A 13,890-nucleotide genomic window follows, 5' to 3' on the forward strand; every position below is an offset into this window, starting at 1 on the left:
TTGGAGCTCAGAGAAGTTAACTTACCCATAGTCATAAAGCTAGGTGAGGTTAGGATTAAAAGTCAGGCTTGTCTTTTCAATACTTTTACTTGTTGATTTACTTGTTGGTTATCTTTTATAAAGGGCAGCAGTATGTAGTGAGATGAGTTCTGAATGCAGATAATTTGTCCTTTCTCATAGAGTTCTTAAAAGGATCAGATTGGAAAATGGTGGCCAATATTATGAGACATTATGGGACCATAGGGTTGATCAGTGGTCAATGGGAAAGAAGTCAGGAATAGATGAAGCCTAGGCAACTCACTTAGTACAGAATTGACCTCCCTCTCCCCACCAACTCTGGGGGCAAACAGTAGCTCTACTGTCAATGGCCTAATGGTGGCACCATGTGTTAGATTTGATTGGGGTGATGCTGAATTCTCACAGGTCTACCCTATTGAATGAGCACAGAGAAGGACCAGTTCAAGACCCCATCGGCTGATAGAGTTGAGCCTTCTGATTCATGTACTTCCCTACTCTACTTCTCTATGACTTCGTTTCCTTAATCATGAGAATCATCAGACTCACTTCCTAGGATTATAAGGACTAGAAAGAATATACGCAAACTATTTCTTGTGGTGCCTACTATATAAAAGGCTCTTGTTAACAGTAGCACCAAGAAGCTGGACTTGAATTACTCCTTTTTAAGCCCTCTCTGGGACTGGTCTTCAGCAGCACGTCACTCACAGAGCTTTGTTTGGTCTGTTCTCCTGGACTTCAGTGCTCAGAGTTAAGCAGTAGAAAGTGGTGGTTAACACATGGGCTTTGGACCCAGAATAGACTTCCAGCTTGGCTACTTAATGTTGATATAACTTAAAAAGGTTACTTAAACTCTCTAAACCTTGATTTACTGATCTTTAAAATGAACGTAATGATGGTACTTACCTCACAGAATTGTGAGAATTAAATAAAATAATGCATGTAAATAGCTTAGCATAGAGCCTTGTACTTGGTAAATGCTTAATAAGTGGTTTCTTTGATTTGAAGAATTGTGAATGTTATTAATTGATATTTTTATTGAGGTCACATGGATAGGAGGTGCCGGGACTGGCTCAAATCCGAATCTACTCATATCTCGTGCCTTTTCTTTAGCATACTTCCTGTGTTTGAATACTTCCAGTAACTGGACTGCCAGTGTGTTCTCTATTACTAAAAATATGTTTAATATGCTTAATATGATGATTTTGTAGGATCATGGAAAACAATGGATGATTTTTAAGGTCCTTTGAATTCCTGAGATCTTATGATTCTCTGGATAACATAGGCAGTCTCTAAATTGAAACATTATGCTTTAAGCATTTGTTTGTAAGTTAGTTGTTGGGAACATGAAATTTATTTTCCATAAGACGTACTTCTATACAGAATTTAGAGATCAGTGTAGAAGAAGAAAGAAGAAGAGGAGATGCTGTGCTATTACATTTAAACCTAAGAGCCTCAAACTGTCTTCCTTCTCCCAATCTCAGTGTCTAAATAAACCTAACCTCAGCAAGGTTTTAGGGGAAAGTAATTCACCCCAGTAATTCATGCTAATGTGATTGAGACCTTCTTATTCTTCCCAAATAGTCGTATATTTTATTCATTCAGCAAGTATTGAGCACCAACTATGTTATAAGTTATGGGGATATAACAGTCAATAAACAGTATGTTTCTCTAGTGTAAGAGAAGATAGTGATCCTGGAGGAGACAGTTGGACAGATTTGAGACGTATCTAAAATTCATGATTTATTGAAAAGAGGAAGACTGGAGGCAGTAAGGTTTTAATCAACTATTGCCATAGTCCAGGTGTGAAGAATCCATGGCCTGAACTGTGATATTAACAGTGGGAAGTGAGGAATAAAACTTAACTTTTGAAAAGTTGATTCTACAGGACGATTAGGCATAGGTTCTAAGAAATGATGAAAAGAAAAGAGTTCCAGGTTTAGTCAAGGGTGTGAGTTCAGGCAAAGGAAGAGTACGAGTTTTCTGGGAGAAATGACAATCTTAGTCGTCCATGAGCACGTTGTGTTTATGGGGATGATAGTGCACCTGAGTGGAGATATCCCATGCTAACTATGAAAAGAGAGCTGGGAAAAGTCAGAGCTAGAAATATGGCTTTGGCTGTCATCTGCATAGAGATGACAGGATTATTTAGGTGAGTAAAAGAGAGCAAAGAATATTGGGACTAGGATAAAAAAGTAAAAGAATTAATAGAAGGAACAGAAATGGGCAAAGAAGTATTAAAAATCCAAGAAGGTATGGAAACATAGGACCTAAAGATAGGATAGTCAACAGTGCTGAACACTGCACAGAGAGCAGGTAGGATGAGGACTATGAAAGGAATATGGGATTTGACAAGTGGTCACTGGAGAACCTTGGAAATTGAGTAAGAATAAGCATTGGTGACCAAGTCAGATTTCAGAGGCTCAAGGAGTAACGGATTGGAAACAGATGAATAGGATAATAACAAAAAGGGGTAAGAATGTCAAGAAAACTTTTTTTCAAGTGAAAATTTGTTTATGATTGACAATAATATGGGAGATATTGATAGAGAGGCACATTTAAGATGCATCAGAGGAAGAGAGTATGTTGCCTCCTGTCAAGTTTCTTTACCTTTAGTTGCATATATATCCTTCCAATCTTTATATCAATGCTGATTATGTCAGTCACTGCTGAAAGACCTCTCTGGGTTCCTCATTGCCAGCAGAAATTCAATATCCTTAGCTTAGCAGACAGATGCCTTGCACTCTGGTTCTAACCTCCCTTTCCCATTTCATCGTTTGCCACGCAGGGGATGGGAGATTTCAGATTCTTTCCAGGCTGGGTCTTTGTACACATTGCTCTCTCTGCCTGGAAGATCCTTCTTCCTATCTTTCACATGGAAAATTCTAACATCCTTCAACACCTGGCTCAGATGTCACCTTGGTTTTGAACTCTTCCCTGACTCCCCAGGTCCAGTTCAGGTCTCTCTTTGGTGCTTCAACCGTAAGTTGTCAATTTGTTTTCCTGTCTCAGCACCCTGCACTGTAATTCATCAGTTTCCACAGCTGTGTTCTCCATTAGGCAATGTGATCCCTGAATACAAGGACTGTCTTTTTTATTGTTGTAATCCCCATGACTGGCACAAAACAAACTCTTGCTAAAAGCATCAGGAATGAATGAGTGAGTATTAATGTAAGGAGATATATCTTGAGGTATGTAGGATGGTAGTGAAGAAGCTTCTTAGTGCTAAGTGAAATAAACCAGAAACAGAAATACAAATACGGCATGATCTCACTTATGTGTGGAATCTAAAAACGACCCACCCCTAGAAGCACAATATAGAATGGTGGTTCCCAGTGGCTAGGGTGTGGGGGAAATGGGGAGATCTTTTTCAAAGGGTACAAACTTTCAGTTATAAGATGAGTAAGTTCTGAGAATGTAATGTATATCATGCTGCTTATAGATAATAATACTGTATTGTATCCTTAAAATTTGCTAAGAGAGCAAATCTTGTGTTCTCACCACACATACACAAAAATGGTAACTGTGAGGTGATGAATGTGTTAATTAACTTGATTATGGTAATTATTTTACAATGTATATGTATATTAAGTTATCACATTGCACTCCTTAAAAAATTAAATTGTACACACTAAATATATATGATTTTTATCAATCATACCTCAAACAATTTTGGAGAAAACAAGCTATATGAATTTGAGCAAGTTAATTCCTCCAAACCTGAGTTTCCTATTGGTCAAATGAGGATAATATTTACCTTATGATGTGCTTGCGAGGATAAAACCTACAAAATATAGACCAAACAATTTAATGACCAGCATTTAATTACCATCAATGTTACAATTAGCTCCAACTCCCACGTTCATGGCCCAGATCTCTTAGTTTCTCTCTGGTCTTGGATTTGGCTGCAACTTTAATCCATTCTCTTAAGAGAAGAGTTTTTTCCTTATTTTTTTAAGTCAAATTTTGACTTTAAGAAATTTAAACTGAAGTCTGTCTTTATGCAGCAGTGTTTCATCTACCTAAATGGTGCTATCTGATTAATAATACCCCTTTTGGCATCAAATAAATTCAACGAAAATCTAGAATTAAATATATGGGTTGATTTAGTAAGTTCACAATTAAGTCTGAATTGTTTTATAAGTCTCCAAATAACTTTCCAGAGGAGGCTGTAGCTTTGAGACTCACTAGGCTGAATCTAAGGACACCCTTCTTGTCTTATCTTCAGCATTGTATTGCCCTGAGTGATTTAGATCAGCTCCTTCTCTTTTTTTTAGCAGAATTTTTGTGGTTAATAAAAACATGCACTTATGGCTTTTTTGTGTAGATAAAGGAAGAGATTCCACATCAGATTTAGATCAAGAGATAGATTTTCAGAAGAAAATGATGGATGTGTCCTCTGGGAACAGCGGAATGCAGTGATGTTCTGTCTCTGACTGATTGAGTTTAAGGCATGTGTGAACACTTCCACGCCCACACCCACGCAGAGACACAAACAGTGGTCACAACTGCAGCTCCAGACGCTGCCTCTCTCCTCTGTCTCATTTCCAAAGTGCATCCGTTGTTTTCCATAACATGAAATAAATCCCTCTCTTTCGCCCAGTGGTGAAAAGCTTATATAAATACTAAAACTTCCACTATTCCCCTGAGTTTTCTGTTGGCAAGCCTGCAACTATGTGTTTGTTTGGATATTAACATGCATTTTCTGTGCAAATCTTTCAGGCCACTTGGGTGAATCCAGTGGTGATAAATTCACTTGTCTTGAAAATTTATCAGACTAACTATTGTAGCACTCTGTTTATGAAAACCTAAATAATTGACATCCTGATTGAAAAACCTCCAGGTTCAAAGTATCTCTTTTATTCTTTCAGCATATATCAGTCTGGGGATATATAGAATCAATCTATCTATCTATCTATCTTAGGAAGTCTTAGCCAAGAGATGACTTTAACAGTCATTGGAAAGAAAATACGGATGTGAAGAATCGATTAATGCAAGACATTGAAACTTTCATTGTGGTGTTTCCATGAAAGAATATTTTTTGACATTTAGAAGTGAAGTATATTATTGTGTCCTAAGTAGGGATAGTTAACATTACTGGGCTCTAGTTAAAATGTATAATGAAAACTCTTTATTCATCATAATGGAGAGAAAAGGGAAGGCATTATATTTAAAGAAAATAATCAGAGATGGTGTCACGATGGTGGTGTATATGGACTTTGAACTCACCTCTTCCCACGGACACAACAAATTTACAACTACTCTTGGAACAATTACCCCTGAGAGAGAATTGAAAACTAGGAAAAAAAAAAAACCCACAACAAGGTCCTGTGCTGACTGAGGTGGAAGAGTCAGAAATTCCCTTCTGGAGAGAAAAAAGCCACCTTTGAGTTGTGGTGCCTCACAGCTGGCTTGGAGTAATCCTAAGTTATGAAGCCTTCCCTGGAGGAGTGGGAGATCTGACTGGGGGTGCATTACTGCTATATGCAGGTTTTGGACTCAGCACAACAGAGACAAGTGTCATAATATCTGACTTTGCTGGCTATTAACTACAACAGAGAATACACCCTGAAAAGCTATTTGACATAATGGAAAAGAAAAAAAAGCCTGGTCTTCAAGGACCTAAACACAAATTCACCAGTTTCGGAAAGCAACCTAATATCACCAGAAAGGAAGGTGACAGTCCTTTGGTGAAAAGAAACTCACTTGATAGACTCCAGGTACATCTTGGTGATAGGTGAGACCTCTCTAGGGACTTAGACAGTGGTGGTAGCCATTATTGTGACCTAGTACAGGTGTGCTGACACAGACAGTGGCAGATGCCATTGGAGTTCTCCCCCTGGCCTGTTAGCACAGGGGTCTGCCCCACCCACTAGAGCAGGGCAGGTAGCCTGCCCTAGGGACTGGTTCCCCCCGACAGCAGTCCCTCAGGCAACTTGCAACCCCCATAGGTGGGGTTCCTGGAAGCTCTGCAGCTGGGTGAATGGGTCTGCCTCTTGGGGGCAGGATGTGTGCAAGGGGGGTGCCTGCATTGGTCGATTCTGTGGAACCTCTGCAGTGGGGCGACTGGGTCTGCTTCAGTGGGTTGGGGTGCATGCACAGGGCAGGATTGTGTTTTTGGGGTATGTGGCCTTGCAGGCAGTGGGGCTTGTAAGCTGCAGCAGATTTGTGCTTCTCAAACAGCCACATAGGGGATTGGCCTCACATTCCAAAGCCTAAAACTATTGAATGGTCCTATGCCTGGGGCTGGCCCTCTCAGCTGCAATACTGAGAGAGCTGACAACAGCCTTGTGGGCTGGAGGCCTACAGCAACTATAACTCCCTGAGCCTAGCAACCAGCCCACTGGGGGCCTACTCACTTAACAGAAAAACTGCAATAGGAATGTGCTGTTAGACCTTGGACCCAACTGTGCTGGGGCTTCTCATGCCTGATAAAGTGTCTGAAGAGTTCATAGCAGCCACACACAACCTAGCATTACAACCAGCTGGCCAGAGGGACAGCCTAGCCTTGCTGGGCACTTGCAGCAAGAACGACTCAGCCACAACAGAAGGATAAATTTAGCCCACACAGGGGACACTCCTGGAACATTTGGAACTGGTGAAAAGAGGGAAGCACACTGGGCCTCATAAGGCATTTCTTAAATAAGGCCACCTCTCCAAGATCAGGAGATGGAGCTGACCTACCTAATACATAGATATAAGCACAGAGAAAGAGGAAAAATGAGGAGACAAAGGAGTAATTTCGGAGTAAGGGAACAGGACAAAACCCCAGAAAAAGAAGTAAAGGAAGCAGAGATAAACAATATACCTGACAAAGAATACAAACTAAGAGTCATAAGAATGCTCACTGATCTTGGGAGAAGAATAGATGAACTCAGTGAGAACTTCAACAAAGAATTGGAAAATATAAAAAAGAACCAATCAGAAATGAAGACTACAATACTGGAATTGAAAAATTCACTAGAGGCACTCAATAGCAGAGCAGATGGTACAGAAGAACAGATCAGTGAGCCGGACGAAAGACTGGATGAAATCATCCAAGCTGAACAGATAAAAAAAAAAGAATTAAAAAGAAGAAGAACAGTCCAATGGACCTCTGGGACAATATCAAGCACACTAACATTTGTATTATAGGTGTTCCAGAAGGAGAAGAGAGAGACAAAGGGACAGAGAATCTATTTAAAGAATTAATAGCTGAAAACTTTCCTAACCTAAAGAAGGAAACAGACATCCAGGTAGAGGAAGCACAGAGAACACAAAACATGATAAACCAAAAGAGCCCCACACCAATACACATTATAATTAAAATGTCAAGAATTAAAGATAAAAAGAGAATTCTAAAAGCTGCAAGAGAAAGGCAACAAGTGACATACAAAGGAAACCCCATAAGGCTATTAGCTGACTTCTCAGTAGAAACCTTACAGGCTAGAAGGGAGTGGCATGACATATTTAAAGTGCTGAAAGGAAAAAAACCTATGGCCAAGGATACTTTACCAGGCTAGGTTATCATTCAGAATGGACGAAGAGATAAAGAGTTTTCCAGACAAGCAAGAACTAAAGGAGTTTATCACAAAGAAACAAGCCTTACAAGAAATGCTAAAGGGACTATTTAAGTGAAAAAGAAAATACCACAAATAGGAATAAGAAAATTATCACACAAAAAAAGCAATAAGATCACTGGTAAAGGCAAATATATGGTAAAGGTAGCAGATCAACCACCTATGAAGGTCAAAAGACAAAAGTACTAAAATTTTATCTATTTCTATGATAAGAGGGTAATGGATGCACACACACACAAAACGAGGTTATAAATGAGATCAAAAACATAAAATATAGGAAGAGGAGCATAAAAAGTAGAGCTTTTAGCAGGAGGTCAAACTAAAGAGACTATCAACTTAATATAGATTGCTATATACGTAGGTTATTATATATGAACCTCATGATAATCACAAACCAGAAACTTATAATAAATATGCAAAAAATTAAGAGAAAGGAGCCCAAACATAATACTACAGGAAGCCATAAAACCACAAGGGAAGAGAGCAAAAGAAGAAGAAAGGAACGGAGAAGAACTACTAAAACACCCAGAAAAAAAGTAACAAAATGACAATAAGTATATGATTATCAATGGCTACTTTAAATGTCAGTGGAATAAATGCTCTAATCAAAAGACATAGAATTGCTGGTTGGATAAAAAAACAAGATCCATATTTATGCTTTATACAAGAGACACACTTTAGACCTAAAGACACTCACAAACTGAAAGTAAAGGGATGGAAAAGGATACTCCATGCAAATGGCAAAGAAAACAAAGCTGGGGTAGCAATACTTACACAAAATAGACTTTAAAAAAAAAGTGTAACAAGAGACAAAGAAGGTCACTACATAAGATAATGGGAACAGTCGAACAAGAAGATATAACACTTGTAAATATCTACACACCCTACATAGGAACACCTAAATATATAAAGTAATTAACAGACATAAAAGGAGAAATAGATAGCAACACAACAATAGTAAGGGACTTTAACACTCCACTTACACCAATGGATAGATGATCCAAACAGAAGATAAATAAGGAAACATTGGCCTTAAATGACACATTAGACCAGATGGACTTTGATATATACAGAACATTCTATCCAAAATCCACAGAATACATATTCTTTTCAAATGCACATGGAACATTCTCCAGGATAGAGCTCATATTAGGCCACAAAAGAAGTCTCAATAAATTTAAGTAGATTGAAATAATACCAAGTATCTTTTCTGACCACAACAGTATGAAATTAGAAATCAACTATGGGAAGAAAATCGGAAAGGCCACAAGTATGTTGAGATTAAACAAAATGCTACTGAAGAACGATTGAGTCAATGAAGAAATCAAAGGAGAAATAAAAAAATATCTGGAGACAAATCAAAATGAAAATATGACATACCAAAATTTATGGGATACAGCAGAAGTGGTTCTAAGAGGGAAGTTTATGGCACTACAGGCTTACATCAACAAACAAGAAAAATCCAAAATAAACAATCATACAGTGCACCTAAAGGAACTAGAAAAAGAAGAACAAAGCCCAAAATCAGTAGAAGGAAGAAAATAAAATATCAGAGCAGAAATAAATGAAATAGAGACTAAAAAAAAAACACACAGAAAAAAGAAGACTAAAACTAAGAGCTTGTTCTTTGAAAAGGTAAACAAAATTGACAAACGTTTAGCTAAACTCACCAAGAAAAAATAAAAGAAGGCTCAAATAAAATCAGAAATGAAAGAGAAGAAATTGCAACAGTCACCTCAGAAATACCAAAGATTATAAGAGAATACTATGAGAAGCTATATGACAACAAATTGGATAATCTGGAAGAAATGGATAACCTCTTAGCATCACCATCTTGCAAAAGTGAATCAAGAAGAAATAGAGAATTTGAATAGACCAATCACCAGTAATGAGATCAAAACAGTAATCAAAAACTTCCCCCAAAATAAAAGTCCAGGATCAGATGGCTTTCCTGGGGAGTTCCACCAAACATTCAAAGAAAACTTAATGCCTATCCTCCTCAAACTCTTCCAAAAATTGAAGAGGAAGAGAAGCTCCTAACTCATTCTATGAAGCCAACATTACCCTGATACCAAGATCAGGCAAGGACAACACACAAAAAAGACAATTACAGGCCAATATCACTGATGAACATCAATGCAAAAATCCTCAAAAACATACTAGGAAACTGAATATAACAATACATTAAAATGATCATATACCATGATCAAGTGGGATTTATTCCAGGGATGCAGGAATGGTTCAATGTCCACAAATCAATCAACGTGGTATACTACGTTAACAAAACGAAGGGTAAAAACCGCATGATCATCTCAATAGATGCAGAGAAAGCACTTGACAAGATACAGCATCCATTTATGATAAGAAACTTTGAATAAAATGGGTATAGAAGGAAAGTACCTCAACATAGTAAAGGGCATATATGACAAACCCACAGCCATCATCATACTCCATGGGGAAAAACTGAAAGCTATCTCTTTAAGAACAGGAACCAGACAAGGATGCCCACTTTCATCACTCTTATTCAACATAGTATTGGAAGTCCTAGGCAGAGCAATCAGGCAAGAAAAAGAAATAAAAGTGATCCAAATTGAAAAGAAAGAAGTGCAACTGTCACTATTTGCAGATGACATGATTTTATATAGAGAAAACCTTAAAGAATCCACCAGAAAACTTTTAGAAATAATAAATGAATACCGTAAAGTTGCAGGAGACAAAATCAACATACAATTATCAGTTGTGTTTCTATACATTAATAACGAAGTAACAGAAAGAGAAATTAAGAATAAAATTCCATTTCTGATTGCAACAAAAAGAATATAATACCTGGGAATAGCTTAACCATGGAAGTCAAAGATCTGTACAGTGAAAACTATAAAAGATTGTTGAAAGAAATAGAAGACAGAAAGTAATGGAAAGATATTTCATGGTCTTGGATTGGAAGAATTAACATAGTTAAAATATCTATACTTAGAAAAGCAATCTACAGATTCAATGCAATCCCTATCAAAGTTCCAACAACATTTTTCACAGAAATAGAACAAAGAATCCTGAAATTTATGTGGAACAACAAAAGACCCCAAATAGCCAAAGAAATCCTGAGAAAAAAGAACAAAGCTGGAGGTATCACACTCCCTAATTTCAAAATATACTACAAAGCTATAGTAATCAAAACAGCATGGTACTGGCACAAAAACAGACACAGAGATCAATGGAACAGAACTGAGAGCCCAGAAATAAACCCACACATCTATGGACAGTTAATTTTTGACAAGGGAGCCAGGAACATGCAATGGAGAAAGGAGAGTGTCTTCTATAAAGGGTGTTGGAAAAACTGGACAGCATCACGCAAAAGAATGAAAGTAAGCTATTATCTTACACCAAACACAAAAGTTAGCTCAAAATAGATTAAAGACTTGAAGTAAGACTGAACCCATGAAACTCCTAGAAGAAAACATAGGCACTACACTCTTTGACATTGGTCTCAGTAGCATATTTTCCAGTACCATGTCTGACTGAGCAAGGAAAACAATAGAAAAAATAAACAAGTGGGGCTGCATCAAACTGAGAAACTTCTGCACAGCAAAGGAAACCATCAACAAAATGAAAAGACAACCTAACAACTGGGAGAAGATATTTTCAAGCCATATATCTGATAAGTGGTTAATATCCAAAATATATAAAGAACTGATACATCTCAACAGCAAAAAATCTAACCCAATTAATAAATGGGCAAAAGATCTGAAAAGACTTTTCTCCCTAGAAGGTATGCAGATGGCCAGCAGGCACATGCAGAGATGTTCAACATCACTAATTCTCGGGGAAATTCAAATCAAAACTACAATAAGATATCACCTAACGCCCCTCGGGATGGCTATAATTAACAAGACAGGAAAGAACAGTGTTGAACATGTGGAGAAAAGGGAATGCTCTTACACTACTGGTGGGAGTGCAAACTGGTTCAGCCTCTATGGAGAACAGTATGCAGATTCCTCAGAATGTTAAGAATAGAACTTATATACGATCCAGGGATGCCACTGCTGGGTATTTATCCAAAGAACATGAAAACATGAATGCATAAAGATACATGCACCCCTATGTTTGTTGCAACATTATTCACAATAGCCAAGACTTTGAAGCAACCTAGATGCCCATCAAGGGATGAATGGATAAAGAAGATGTGGGACATGTATACAATGGAATACTACTCAGCCGTAAAAAGGATGAAATCTGGCCATGTGTAACAATGTGGATGGGCCTAGAGGATATTATGCTAAGTGAAATAAGTCAGAGGGAGAAAGTGTATTACCGTATGATTTCACTTATAAGTAGGAGATAAACAACAACAACAAACACACACACAGAGACAGAAATTGGATTGGTGGTTACCAGAGGGGAAGGGAGGAGGAAAGAGGGCAAAAGGGATGATTAGGTACATGTGTATGCTGATGGATTGTAATTAGTCTTTGGGTGATGAACATGATGTAATCTACACAGAAATCAAAATATAATGATGTACACCCCAAATTTATATAACGTTATAAACCAATGTTAGCACAATAAAAAAAAGACAATAATCAATACCTGGTATATAGTAGGAACTCTCTAGATGGTTGTAGAACAAGTGGATATGTGAATAGGATTAATTATATTCTTAGTGAAAGGTAATACTACTTCAATTGAAAATTTTTATCAGATTTTTATGTAAAAATTTATGTGATTGAGCATTGTTGTTTATATAGTAGTCTGTCTTTTAGGAAATACATTAATTCAAATTTCTTCTCTCTTTTTATTTATTAGATGACAATTGGAGAAGTGTCCTCAAAATATTGATATTGTTTTATACTTTTTTTAAATTGTGAAAGAAGTACATTTCTCTGATATAATTTCCCATGGTATCTGCAGTTCTAAGGTTAATTCTAACTATGTATGAGAGTTGAATAGAAGTCCATGAATACTAAATGTTTCTACTATATTTACTTGTCTCCAACAATCTGCTATAGTAATGGTCTTTAAAAATCTTTTTCCACCTAGATTACGACTTATCTAGAAATAATTTGCTACTTAAACAATTCATAATTCTAAAATTCTTCATATATTACAAACTGAGTATTGAGTTGTTTTTAAGGATCCAAGAATTTTTCTCTCTTTACTGTCTTAACAAAGAAGAAGTAGAAAACAGTAAATGTCATTAATGAATTAGGTCCCCTTTCCTTAAGAACTAATAGAGAAAATAAAAGAAATCAAATAAGCTTTTATGTCTGTGAAGTCCAATTTTAAATTATACTAAAAAGAAAACAGGAGTAAAGGACTTGGATGAATTTGAATGTTATTGGCTAAACTGAGGTGTCAGTCTTTTCACGCCTAGATCTGTTCTGATTAGTAAACCACAGTGAAACAAATACGTACCTAAGGCTGTTTTTAGACCAATGATTGTAGCTTTTAATTCTGATGTACTTTAAATGTAACGGAGGTAAAACATACAGTTTTCTTTTAAAACAACTACATTAATTTATTTTTTGTTTTGAGGAATAATCTAGTACGTTAGTGTCTACCTTAACCTGGTATACTATGCCTGAGACCTAAAAAACATTTTGCATAATGACGTGCTCAAAATTGGAATGATATTATTATTATATTCATAAAGTGCTCAATACCATGTTTGTAATTCAGTTAACACCGTTTTCCACATAATCTCTCTTCTCCAAGGGACTCTCTGTCAAAAAGCACATAGGGACAGAAATAGGAGGAATTATATCTCTAATGGTGGCTTTTCAAACAATGGGACCTGGGTGGATATTCTTACCACAAGGTAACTCAAGTTGTTTCATGTAGTTAGCATTCTTTCAAAACTGGGAGCAAAGAAAGCCTAAAACCCATATTTTTCTTATTATTGGTTGCTTTGAAAGAGGGCTACATGAGAAAAAAAGTTGTGTTACAATCTCTAGAGTGTAAAAATGCATCCTTTTTGGTCTGTTCCTAGGTTTGAAGAAGAAATGACCAGTAAGTGGTTATACCTCTTTGAAGGCAGTGGGATCCCGTATGGCCCAATCAACAACATGAAGAATGTATTTGCAGAACCCCAGGTTTGTTTTTTGAAGTTTTTAATACATTGCAGTTAAAAACAGAAGAACTTGCCTCCCTTTTCTATACAGATTGATTCTCATAAATGTACATTAGCCATTGGCTTGAGCTTAAGTCACATGACATGTTTTTTTACTGTTACGTTAAACTGTGGGTCTGAAATAAAAAGAATTAGAATTTAGAGCTGGCTGTCTACAGTCATACTTTTATGTCTATCAGATTTCACATATTT

At 36.9% G+C, this 13,890-nt stretch overlaps 1 protein-coding gene across 1 annotated transcript in view; it reads left to right on the plus strand.

The window, feature by feature from the left end:
- Positions 1 to 13,890, plus strand: part of SUGCT (succinyl-CoA:glutarate-CoA transferase) — a 668,838-nt gene that overhangs the window by 294,555 nt on the left and 360,393 nt on the right. The window contains exon 11 of the mRNA XM_046668918.1: positions 13,558 to 13,660. Within this exon, the coding sequence (XP_046524874.1) occupies positions 13,558 to 13,660 (103 nt within the window). The remainder of the gene's footprint in view (positions 1 to 13,557; positions 13,661 to 13,890) is intronic.

Source organism: Equus quagga, chromosome 8 (assembly GCF_021613505.1).
Source record: "Equus quagga isolate Etosha38 chromosome 8, UCLA_HA_Equagga_1.0, whole genome shotgun sequence".
Classification (NCBI taxonomy): domain Eukaryota; kingdom Metazoa; phylum Chordata; class Mammalia; order Perissodactyla; family Equidae; genus Equus; species Equus quagga.